The following is a 12,793-nucleotide window of genomic DNA, read 5'->3' on the forward strand; positions in this document are numbered from 1 at the left end:
ACCTTGGGAACGTTATTTAAAAAAATATATAAATATAATAATCTGACCCCTAGGGTCAAGATGTTTTAAGGACAACAAATTCAAAGTTTTGGAGTGGACATCATCACAAAGCCCTGACCTCAATCCTATAGAAAATTTGTGGGCAGAACTGAAAGTGTGTGCGAGCAAGGAGGCCTACAAACCTGACTCAATTACACCAGCTCTGTCGTCGGGAGGAATGCACCCAATTTATTGTGGGAAGCTTGTGGAAGGCTACTCGAAATGTTTGACCCAAGTTAAACAATTTAAAGGCAATGCTACCAAGTACTAACTGAGTGTATGTAAACTTCTGACCCACTGGGAATGTGATGAAATAAATAAAAGCTGAATTAAATCACTCTACTATTATTCTGACATTTCACATTGTTAAAATAAAGTGGTGATCTTAACTGACCTAAGACAATTTTTACTAGGATTAAATGTCAGGAATTGTGAAGAATTGAGTTTAAATGTATTTGGCTAAAGTGTATAAACTTCCGACTTCAACTGTGTACTTTTGATTGATGTTATTGAAGGCCTGTATGGTCTCCATGTTTCCTCCTCCTAGTTCTGGACAGTGAGATGATGGACCCCAACCACCCCATGAACGCCCTGATGAGACTGAACCAGGTCCACCCGGGGCTGCAGTATAAGCTGTTGTCCCAGTCTGGCCCGGTCCACACTCCAGTTTTTACCATGTCTGTGGACGTACAGGGCACTGTCCATGAGGCCTCTGGCTCTTCTAAGAAGACTGCCAAACTCAAAGTAGCACTTAAGGTAACAAACCTATTTCTGTAAATGTCACAGGATTAGCAAATGGAGTATCTTGAGGTTCGTCCGAAGCTAGGGGGCAGTATTTTGATGTTTGGATAAAAAACGTTCCCAAAGTAAACTGCCTATTTCTCAGGCCCAGAAGATAGAATATGCATATAATTGGCAGATTAGGATAGAAAACACTCTAAAGTTTCCAAAACTGTCAAAATATTGTCTGAGTATAACGGAACTGATATTGCAGACGAAAATCCAACCAGGAAGTGCTGTTTTTCTGAAACTACTCTGTTCCATTGCAAGCCTATCCTTCATTTTTAAAGGGATATCAACCAGATTCCTTTCCCTATGGTTTCCACAGGGTGTGAACAGTCTTTAGACATAGTTTCAGGCTTTTATTCTGAAAAATGAGCGAGAATGATCACATCGCGTCAGTGGATAGCCAGCTGTCCTTAGATTTGTTCATGCGCGCCACTGGAGCGAGGCCTTTTCTTTCTCTCTTCTATTGAAAAGTTTACCGTCCGGTTGAAATATTATCGATTATTTATTGTAAAAACAACCTGAGGATTAATGATAAAAAACGTTTGACATGTTTCTACGAACTTTACTGATACTTCTTGGAATTTTCGTCTGCCCGTCGTGACCTGCACGAGCCTGTGGATTACTAAGCAAAACGTGCCAACCAAATGGAGGTTTTTGAATATAAAGAGAATCTTTATGGAACAAAACTAACATTTATTGTGTAACTGGTAGTCTCGTGAGTGTAAACATACGAAGATCATCAAAGGTAAGCGATTTATTTTATTGCTTTTCTGACTTTCGTGACCAATTTACTTTGCTGCTAGCTATTTGTAATGTTTTGTCTGCTGAGAGCTGTCCTCACATAATCGCATGGTTTGCTTTCACCGTAAAGCTTTTTTGAAATCTGACATGCCAGGTGGATTAACAACAAGCTAAGCTGTGTTTTGGTATATTGCACTTGTGATTTCATGAAAATTAAATATTTTTAGTATTTTATTTGAATTTGGCGCTCTGCAATTCACCTGTTGACACAAATGATCCCGCTAAAGGGATCGGTGCGCCAAGAGGTTTTTAATTTGGGAGAACGGGCTTGTGGTAATGGCTGGAGCGGAATCAGTGGAATGGAATAAGATGCCATTCCATTTGCTCCGTTCCGGCCATTATTATGAGCTGTTCCCCTCAGCAGCCTCCTGTGAATGGGCAACATGTTACGAGATGATGAAGATTAACAGTTAGGACAGGCAGAGGACAGAAGTGGATTTTGAACAAAGACGTAGAATCATCTGTACATGTACTGTAGCACTGTGACACGGACAGAATTACATGGACTCATGGCAGATATGACAAAACGTTTGGGTGCTCTCTATCATGATAGCACACCGTGTCCAAGTAAGTGCTGCTCCTCTAGATCTTACAGTACATATTATATGACCACCCCTTTGTTCCTCTTGCTCATGGTCTCCAGGTCCTACAGGCTCTTGGTTACCCAGCTGGCTTCGAAGTGGACCTGGACTCCCTGAGCGCTGATGAGAGATCTGACGGCGAGGGACGCAACCACAGGAGTGAGAGAAACGACAGAATGTCCACCAGCTCCAGAAGCAACTCTGTCACCTCCACAGACACATGCGAGGTAACCACACAACCTTCACACTGACAACACGAGGTAACCTCACAACCTTCACACTAGGGCTGGGCGGTATACCGTATTTTACTATATACCGGTATTGATGCACGGACCGGTTTGGGTTTTTACTTTATCTTCTATAACGTTATTTGAATGTTTGGTTTGTTAAATGTGATACGCCGCGTGTAACGTCCATTTTTATAGTTTACTCCGCTACTTGAGTCATCCCGCTCCGCTCTCTCTCTCTCTCCACACAGACCTAGTCCCTCCCCCTGTCACTCAAGGAGCGCATTTGTTGTTGCTTGACCACGAGACACTTGTTCAGTCTGCATGGTCAATGCAGCACATGCAACAATGTTTCCAATTTGATCTTAATATAAATCCACAAGCGTTCTATAAATACAATATTCGTTTGTGTTTCTTACATCTGCGAACAGCTAGTTTGTATTTTCTTATTAAGTTAAGCTAAACCGTGTTGCTAGCTAACTAGCTAATAAAAGTACTGAGTCAGAGCAAACGTAGCTAGCTAACTAGCTAATAAAAGTACTGAGTCAGAGCAAACGTAGCTAGCTAATACAGCCTGATACCAGTACTGGTGGAGGCCTAAATCAGCATGTTGTTTGTGCAACAGTATCTTCTAAATCAAAGAGGAATAGGCAAAGCATGAATATGTTGGCTATATGAATAAAGATTTAATGTAGCCAAAGATTATAGAGTCCCCTAGGAAACACGGAACATTACTTTGGTTCCTACCCTGTCACAATAACTCATCCATTGCATTTTCATTCGTTGTCATGTCAAACAACACTGTATTCAAAGTGCCCACTATTATTTATGTTCTAACTATAGAATTATAATAAACATTCTATTTCCATGATTCCAAAAGTTCACCCAAGTGTTTTGATGTAAGTCGCAATTTCAACATTTGGTTAAAAATAAGGCCTAGTATTTTTGCCCGTATTGTGTGCAGTGTGAAAATGATCTCAAATGAGTGCAGGAAATGCAGAAATTGATGGAAATGCAGGAAATTATTTTAGGTTGAATTGAATAGTATAAAACAATCAGAATGGAGAAAGATCCATTAAAATAATTTAGAATATATGTGTTGCCACCCAAGGGTCACGCACTTCTCATAAAGCAAATGTATTACTTTTATTAATCAAAACATAAAATACCGTCAAAAAATTGAAAAATACCATGATATATTTTGCCCATCTCGCCCACCCCTATGTCACACTATAACCGCTCGAGGTAACCACACAACCGTCACACTAACCGCACGAGGTAACCGCATAACCGTCACACTAACCGCACGAGGTAACCGCACGAGGTAACCGCACGAGGTAACCGCACGAGGTAACCGCACGAGGTAACCGCACGAGGTAACCGCACGAGGTAACCGCACGAGGTAACCGCACGAGGTAACCGCACGAGGTAACCGCACGAGGTAACCGCACGAGGTAACCGCACGAGGTAACCGCACGAGGTAACCGCACGAGGTAACCGCACGAGGTAACCGCACGAGGTAACCGCATAACCGTCACACTAACCGCACAAGGTAACCGCACAAGGTAACCGCATAACCGTCACACTAACATGACAACCTGTTCTGTCATAACAGAATTTGAAAGCTCAGTATTCAGGTCCAGATTGTCTGACTTTCATTGTGTTTGCTTAGAAGTGAGAATGATGTTAGATTGGTGTACATCCCTGATTTAATGTTTTGTGTGGTTCACCGACTGGACTCATCCCTAACCGTGCTCAATTCAACTATACGGAGGTAGTGATTTCCCCCAAATTATCATCCCTAGTCCCGCATCCCAGGCCCTCTCCTCACGGCAGGTGGCAAGAACCCAGTGATGGAGCTGAACGAGAAACGCAGAGGCCTGAAGTATGAACTCCTATCAGAGACTGGCGGCAGCTACGACAAACGCTTCATCATAGAGGTCTTTATCCACACACACCACAGCCTTGCACCTGCTTGACCTTTCACTTTACATTATTTTCATCTGACTTATCTATTGTTTTTAAATTAATCTAGAGCTTTGCTATTTCACTGGGCAGTGAAATGGCCCTAGTGTAGTTCTGAATGATTGACAGTGTGTGGTGTGTACTGTAGGTGGAAGTTGATAAACAGAAGTTCAGAGGCTCTGGGCCCAATAAGAAAGCAGCGAAGGCTAGTGCTGCTCTCTCTGCTCTGAAGAGACTCTTCTCTGACTCAAAAGACCCCCGCAACAAGAAGAGGGTGCCCAGGACACTGGTGGGTGGACAAACATCACTGTCAGCACATCCATAGAATTCATATTAGTCGTGCAGCATACGTCCGAAAGTATGGAAAGGTGACGCCATAACGAATGTGAGTGTTTGCAGGTGAAGAGAACTGTGTCGTCAACCGTGTCTATCCCAGTCCATGCCCACAGCAGGCCTAGAACCAGGCCAGTGATGCACAGAGCACCTTACATCAGCGCTCCTCCTACCCATGGGTACCTCCCACCAGGTAAGACCCGGGGCTTGGTGTGTAAGTGCGTGGTTCGTCAGGTTTGGGGTCAAATTCATTTAAATTCCAGTCAATTTAGGAACAACACTGAAATTCCATTTCTCTTCAATGCTTTAAAATTGGGACCATTTTGAATTTGGTGAATTTTCTGAATTGACTGGAATTTAAATTGGATTGACAACAATCCTGGTGTCTGTTAGGTTGTTGCTATACACTGAGTATATACAGCATTAAGAACACCTGCTCTTTCCATGACATAGACTGGCCAGGTGAATCCAGTTGAAAGCTATGATCCCTTATTTATGTCACTTGTTAAATCCACTTCAAACAGTGTAGATGAAGTGGAGACAGTTTAAAGAAGGATTTTTAAGCCTTGAGACATGGATTGTGTGTATGTGTGCCATTTGATGGTGAATGGGCAAGAGAAAAGATTTAAGTGCCTTTGAATGGGGTATGGTAGTAGGTGCCAGGCACACTGGTTTGTATCAAGAACTGCAACGCTGCTGGGTTTTTCTTGCTGAACAGTTTCCTGTGTGTATCAAGAATGGTCCACCACCCAAAGGCGCTTTTGACGCCTTGTAGAGTCCATTCCCTGACAAACTGAGGCTGGTCTGAGGACAAAAGGGAGGGGGGGCAACTCAATATTAGGAAGTTGTTCCTAATGTGTGGTATACTCGGTGTAGAAGTACTGCTCCTGTAACCCAAGTTCCTTGACCTCTGTTTTCAGGCTATGGAGCTCCATATGGCTATGGTCCTGCCGCTGCCTTCCCTGCCTATGGTAAGCAGGGGCCAGCAGCTACTAGACCGTGTCATGCATGTGCTTGTTGTTCCACCTCACCTTTCCATTTCCTGATTTCTTATTGAGGGTGGTCAGACATAGAACAGTCAAATGTGAGATCAGCATTTTATCTGCACTTTTACATTTTTGATCTCTTGAGTGGTACAGTCCACTTGACTCTTACACAGGGTTAGACTATGTTCTAAGTTTAATTTGAATGAATAGACTACGTTTTTTTAAATTTTCTTTGTAGGTTTTTGCTCGAATGCCCGCTGTAATGTTCCCTGTTCTACAATTGTCCCCTGTCTTCCATCTCTCACCACGACTCTCCGATTTAGGACGGCTGTTCACCCCCATGTGTACAACTTAGACAGAGACTTTAAAAAATATGATATGATTGTTTTTATTTTATACTTTGTATAGTTTGTTTTGTATGATGTTATATTTTTAATGGTACAAAAATACGTGCTTGAATGCACTGTAAAATCTTTCTTGTTCAATGGATATTGATTGTCCATACATTTTTGTTATTAATACGTCTTTTGTTCCTAATCTATACATTTAATTGGTTACTTGAGTTGCTTGAGACGTATTTTGAGATATACAATTGAAAAAAATAAATGAATATTATTTATCAGTTGAGTACCAGTACTTCTTGACTTGCCTAGCATTCTGAAATTCACAGCTAGACCAATGTCACCACATTTTTTTTTTATATCCACCACAATCCTCTCATTCTTCACCTAATCCAACACAGCAAATCATGACCAAAAATGGCGTCATGCCTAGTGTGTAACACTGATTCCTACAGGCCACGGTCGTAACTACAGTCTCTCTGCTCCCTCCCCTTCTTTCTCCCTCTCTGTAGGTGGATTGTACATTGACGGTGCCTTTTACCAGCCACAGACAATTGCCACTCCTATTATAATTCACCTGGGTCCTCAGGATTTCTTTTGATCTCGCAGCCAGTGGGGGGTGACTTGACTTTTTGAAACTTCCCGTTTCCTGTCTGACCAGGTTTTATCTACCTTACTAAGGCTGTCCAAATTCTCCACCCTTTTCACGTATTGTGCAAGTGCACACAAGGGTGGAGAATCGGGACCCATCTTTCTGAAGCAGACATCAATCCAAGAAGGAGAAGAAGCACAACATTGTCAGGGTTGGAACTTTCCTGTGTGTTGCAATACTTGACTATCTTTTATATCTACTTGACATAGTGGAAATGTGCTGTTTGGGAATTGTCGTTGCATAACACTGCAATATTTGTGTGATATATACTCAGCAAAAAAGGAAACAGCCTCTCACTGTCAACTTAACGTGTAAATATTTGTATGAACATAACAAGATTCAACAACTGAGACGTAAACTGAACAAGTTCCACAGACATGTGACTAACCGAAATGGAATAATGTGTCCCTGAACAAAGCAGGGGAGGGGGTCAAAATCAAAAGTAAGTCAGTATCTGGTGTTGCCACCAGCTGCATTAAGTACTGCAGTGCATCTCCTCCTCATGGACTGCACCAGATTTGCCAGTTCTTGCTGTAAGATGTTACCCCACTCTTCCACCAAGGCTCCTGCAAGTTCCTGGATATTTCTGGGGGGAATGGCCCTAGCCCTCACCCTCCGATCCAACAGGTCCCAGACGTGCTCAATGGTATTGAGATCCGGGCTCTTCACTGGCCATGGCAGAACACTGACATTCCTGTCTTGCAGGAAATCACGCACAGAACGAGCAGTATGGCTGGTTGCATTGTCATGCTGGAGGGTCAGGACGAGCTTGCAGGAAGGGTACCACATGAGGGAGGAGGATGTCTTTCCTGTAACGCACAGCGTTGAGATTGCCTGCAATGACGACAAGCTCAGTCCGATGATGCGGTGACACCCCCCCCCCCCCCCCAGACCATGATGGACCCTCCACCTCCAAATCGATCCCACTCCAGAGGACAGGTATAACTCGGTATAACGCTCATTCCTTCAACGATAAACGCGAATCCGACTGTCACCGCTGGTGAGACAAAACCGCGACTCGTCAGTAAAGAGCACTTTTTGCCAGTCCTGTCTGGTCCAGCGATGGTGGGTCTGTGCCCATAGGTGACGTTGTTGCCGGTGATGTCTGGTGAGGACCTGCCTTACAATAGGTCTACAAGCCCTCAGTTCAGCCTATTGAGCACTGATGGAGGGATTGTGCGTTCCTGGTGTAACTCTGGCAGTTGTTGCCATCCTGTAACTGTCGCGCAGGTGTGATGTTCGGATGTACCGATCCTATGCAGGTGTTGTTACACGTGGTCTGCCACTTTGAGGACGATCAGCTGTCCATCCTGTCTTGCTGTAATGCTGTCTTTGGCTTCTCACAGTACGGATGTTGCAATTTATTGCCCTGGCCACATCTGCAGTCCTCATGCCTCCTTGCAGCATGCCTAAGGCACATTCATGCAGATGAGCAGGGACCCTGGGCATCTTTCTTTTGGTGTTTTTCAGTCAGTAGAAAGGCCTCTTTTTAGTGTCCTAAGTTTTCATAACTGTGACCTTAATTGCCTACCGTCTGTAAGCTGTTAGTGTCTTAACGACCGTTCCACATTTGTATGTTCATTAATTGTTTATGGTTCATTGAACAAGCATGGGAAACGGTGTTTAAACCCTTTACAATGAAGATCTGTGAAGTTAATTCGAAAAAATCCAAATATCTTTGAAAGATGGGGTCCTGAAAAAGGAACGTTTTTTTGCTGAGTTTTATATATACATCACACACACACACACACACACACACACACAGTACCAGTCAATTTTGGACGCAGTTACTCATTCAAGTTTTAATTATTCTTTTTTTTACCATTTTCTACATTGTAAAATAATAGTGACAACTTCAAAACTATGAAATAACACACATGGAATCATGTAGTAACCAAAAAAGGGTTAAACAAATTAAAATATATTTGAGATTATTCAAAATAGCCCCCCTATGCCTTGACAGCTTTGGACACTCTTGGCAATCTCTCAACCAGCTTCACCTGGAATGCTTCTCCAACAGTCTTGAAGGAGTTTCCACATGCTGAACACTTGTTGGCTTCTTTTCCTTCCCTCTGCGGTCCATCTCATCCCATACCAATTGGGTTGAAGTCGGGTGATTGTGGAGGCCAGGTCTCTCCTTGGTCAAATGGCCCTTACACAGCCTGGAGGTGTGTTGGGTCATTGTCCTATTGAAAAACAAATGATAGTCCCACTGAGCGCAAACCACTGGCGTATTGCTGCAGAATGCTATGGTAGCGTGCCTTGAATTCAAAAATTTTCACTGACAGTGTCACCAGCAAAGCACCCTCACGACACCTCCATGCTTCATGGTGGGAACCACACATACAGAGGTCATCCGTTCACCTACTCTGCTTCTCACAAAGACACGGCGGTTGGAACCAAAAATCTCAAATTTGGACTCATCAGACCAAAGGACAGATTTCCACTGGTCTAATGTCCATTTCTCGTGTTTCTTGGCCCAAGCAAGTCTCTTATTCTTATTGGTGTCCTTTTAGTAGTGGTTTCTTTGCAGCAATTTGACCATGAAGACCTGGTTTACGCAGTTCCCCTAAACAGTTGATTGTTGAGATGTGTCTGTTACTTGAACTCTGTGAAGCATTTACTTGGGCTGCAATTTCTGAGGCTGGTAACTAATGAACTTATCCTCTGCAGCAGAGGTAACTCTGGGTCTTTCTTTCCTGTGGCGGGCCTCATGAGAGCCATTTTCATCATAGCGCTTGATGGTTTTTTGCGACTGTACTTGAAGAAACGTTCAAAGTTCTTGACATTTTCCGGATTGACTGACCTTCATGTCTTAAAGTAATGATGGACTGTCGTTTCTCTTTGCTTATTTGAGCTGCTCTTGCCACAGCCCTATTTGGTAAAATACCAAGTATATACTATCTTCGGTATACCACCCTTGTCACAACAGAACTGGTTGGCTCAAATGCATTAAGAAGGAAGCAAATTAACTTTTAACAAGGCACACCTATTAATTGAAATGCATTCCAGGTGACTACCTCATGAAGCTGGTTGATAGCTTTGCACACTCTTGGCATTCTATCATCAAGGCAAAGGGTGGTTACTTTGAAGAATCTCAAATCTCAAATATATTTTGATTTAACGCTTTGGTAACATGATGCCATATGTGTTCTTTCATAGTTTTGAGGTCTTCACTATTATTGTACAATGTAGGAAAGGGTACAAATATAGAAACCCATGAATGAGTAGGTGTGTCCAAACTTTTGACTGGTACTTTGTGTGTGTATGTATGTTGTTACGAGTTTAATTTGTAAGTTCTGTAAAAACAATTTTCACATTTTAAGTGTTAGGAGAGCGTAGACTAGTATTAGTCTACGCTTTAAAAAATGTCCTAGTAGCAGTTAATAGCATAACTCTACTCAGGCCAGCACATCTTGAATGATATCTACAACCAGGAAGTAAAACTCTCAATTTCTGTCTCCATCTTTCTCTCTAACACGCACCTAATCCTGTAACAGTGGGCAAGACATGCATGTACTTTTCAAGTTTTCTCTGTAATTGATGTATCTATCTTCAGAAAGTCTTAGATCCTGTTTGTGGTTGTTTAATGGCATTGCCTGTACTTGATCAAATGCTGCTGGTATTGAATGTCCTCAAGTTTGTGCACACATCTATGTAGTGTGCTTATGGTATTACGTGTTCTATCCATTATTTTCTCAGAACAATATTTAGATGGACTTGTGATTGATTTTTGTTTAAAATAATATGTATTTCTCTGTGAGAAGGATTTCTTTGTAAAAACACAACACAACTTTCTGAAACCTGAGCGCTCCTTCAATGGCAGCTTTCTGTTATACCCTCCAGTTCAATTATCTGTCGTTTTCTGGACATTCTCTTGTCTTATCTTTTTGTGAATGTACTGTCTCTTTGCACTCAACTATTTCTACAGTCTTATGAGTGTTGTCTCAATCCTAGAATAAAGGGCTGACTATACCTGTTATTAGTGATTTACTGCTCTTGGACCCATTCATCCATCCGTTTCCTCTTGAGCTGTTACTGCTTACCACAGGATTCTGTTTTGTATGAGCATGCAGTGGGGAGTATCTATGTACAGTACAAATTTAATTTAGCATTAAACAAACCTTTTAAAGAGAGTATAGGACATGTGCGCTAGTCTGTTTTATAGGCCTTGTCACCTGGAGTCAAGCTCTCCATGGTAGCCACTAGAGCCCCTTACTTTCAGCCTTACCCACTTAGCAGCTTGTCCTGACGTTGGCTCCGAATGGGACTCAAAATAAGCTCTAGTTGCATCGGCACACACTGGGCAGGCTAGCGACTGCTTGACACAGAGGAATGGTTAAGTCATTTGATCCTAGACACACATGATCATATCGGATGGATCTGCAGAGACGATGGTATTTTTAGCAGTGTGAGCCAAGCAGGAGGTGGCGTACAATTATGCAACGCTGGCACTTGCGTTAGTGGTGGTAGCTTTGCTGCGGTCTGTCATCCTATCTTTCCACTGACTCTGTCCCAATAAAAAATATAAATGTATATTAATCTCCTTTTGGTCTGTGACCACTGATAGATGAAAGTGCATTTTGGCTCACCAGTTGGGTAAAATTTTATAGGATTTCCCTTACTTTACAGTGCTGTATAGTCCTTTTGAGATCAGTGGTCACGAAGTAGTCAGACCAGAACTATATATGTATATATCACAGGAGGTTGGTGGCACCTTTTTTAATTGGGCTCCCGAGTGACGCAGCGTTCTAAGGCACTGCATCTCAGTGCTAGAGGTGTCACTACAGACACCCTGGTTCGGTTCCAGGCTGTATCACAACCGGCCATGATTAGGAATCCCATAGGGCGGTGCACAATTTGCCCAGCGTCATTAGGGTTTGGCCGTCATTGCAAAGAATTTGTTCTCAACTGACCTGACTAGTTAATTAAAGGTTAAATAAATAAAATAAAAAAAGATGCTGGGCTGTCAGTTTTTCAGGGCCTCCATCTCAATCCCCCTGCCCCTAACTAGGCAAGTCAGTTAAGAACAAATTCTTATTTTCAATGACGGCCTAGGAACAGTGCGTTAACTGTCTTGTTCAGGGGCAGATCCTTCGGGACAGATCCTCATGAGTTGTGGCACAAATTCATCTCCGTCCCCTTATAAATCCTCTGATCATGTAATTACCTCCTGGTTCGTCATTTTTTCAATGACTTCCAATGCATCCCGTACCCAGATTAACCCTAGTCCTGAATTACATTCTTCTCAATGGATTAATCTGGGTCTGGGAAAGTGGCCCATAGAGTCTGCAGAGGCCCAATAATTGATTTCTACTGTGCAGAGAGTAATGAGATTTGTAATATGGTTCCATTCCAGAGCAGCAGTGGTCTCCACATCACTTTACAGCTAGCTCTCTTGTCAATCATTTTTCTCATTTTTAATCAGGGTTTAATTAGTAATTATAAACATTAGCTTTCAACCTCTACTTAGTAAAAGTAGCACACCAACACACCTGATTCAACTAATGTCAACTTCTCAAAGGCTTGATTATTATACATTTTTTGTTGAATCAGGTGCTGCTCTGGAACCAAAGCCTGTACATCTGGGAAAAGCATGTGGAGTGGGGCAGCAGCACCCTCTACTGGCCTTTAGCCTTTACACGATCGGGGTCGTCAGTGGAGGTACCAGTTTAGGTTTCTCTCCACAAATTGACTCCACTTTCAAATATACTGAACAGAAATATAAACACAAAATGAAGTGTTGGTCCCATGTATCATGAGCTGGTATTAAAGATCCCAGAAATGTTCCATATGCACAAAAATGCTTATTTGTCTCAAATTTGGTGCACAAATATGTGTACATCCCTGTTGTGAGCATTTTTCCTTTTCAAAGATAATCCATCCACCTGACAGGTGTGGCATATCAAGAAGTTGATTAAACAGTATGATCATTACACACACCTTATGCTAGGGACAATAAAAGTCCACTTTAAAATGTGCAGTTTTGTCACACACCATGTGACAGATCCTTCAAGTTGAGGGAGCATGTAAATGGCATGCTGACTGCAAGAATGTCCACCAGAGCTGTTGCCTGAGA

The 12,793-nt window shown here is 42.4% G+C and overlaps 1 protein-coding gene across 1 annotated transcript in view; it reads left to right on the forward strand.

Annotated features, from left to right (window-relative positions):
- Nucleotides 1-10,689, forward strand: part of LOC129853292 (spermatid perinuclear RNA-binding protein-like) — a 42,168-nt gene extending 31,479 nt beyond the window's left edge. The window contains exons 12-18 of the mRNA XM_055919174.1: nucleotides 587-795; nucleotides 2,273-2,437; nucleotides 4,243-4,377; nucleotides 4,551-4,691; nucleotides 4,802-4,928; nucleotides 5,656-5,706; nucleotides 6,575-10,689. Coding sequence (XP_055775149.1) covers nucleotides 587-795; nucleotides 2,273-2,437; nucleotides 4,243-4,377; nucleotides 4,551-4,691; nucleotides 4,802-4,928; nucleotides 5,656-5,706; nucleotides 6,575-6,663 — 917 coding nt within the window. The 3' untranslated portion in view covers nucleotides 6,664-10,689. The remainder of the gene's footprint in view (nucleotides 1-586; nucleotides 796-2,272; nucleotides 2,438-4,242; nucleotides 4,378-4,550; nucleotides 4,692-4,801; nucleotides 4,929-5,655; nucleotides 5,707-6,574) is intronic.
- Nucleotides 10,690-12,793: the final 2,104 nt, after the last annotated feature.

Source organism: Salvelinus fontinalis, chromosome 4 (genome assembly GCF_029448725.1).
Source record: "Salvelinus fontinalis isolate EN_2023a chromosome 4, ASM2944872v1, whole genome shotgun sequence".
NCBI classification, from domain to species: Eukaryota; Metazoa; Chordata; class Actinopteri; order Salmoniformes; family Salmonidae; genus Salvelinus; species Salvelinus fontinalis.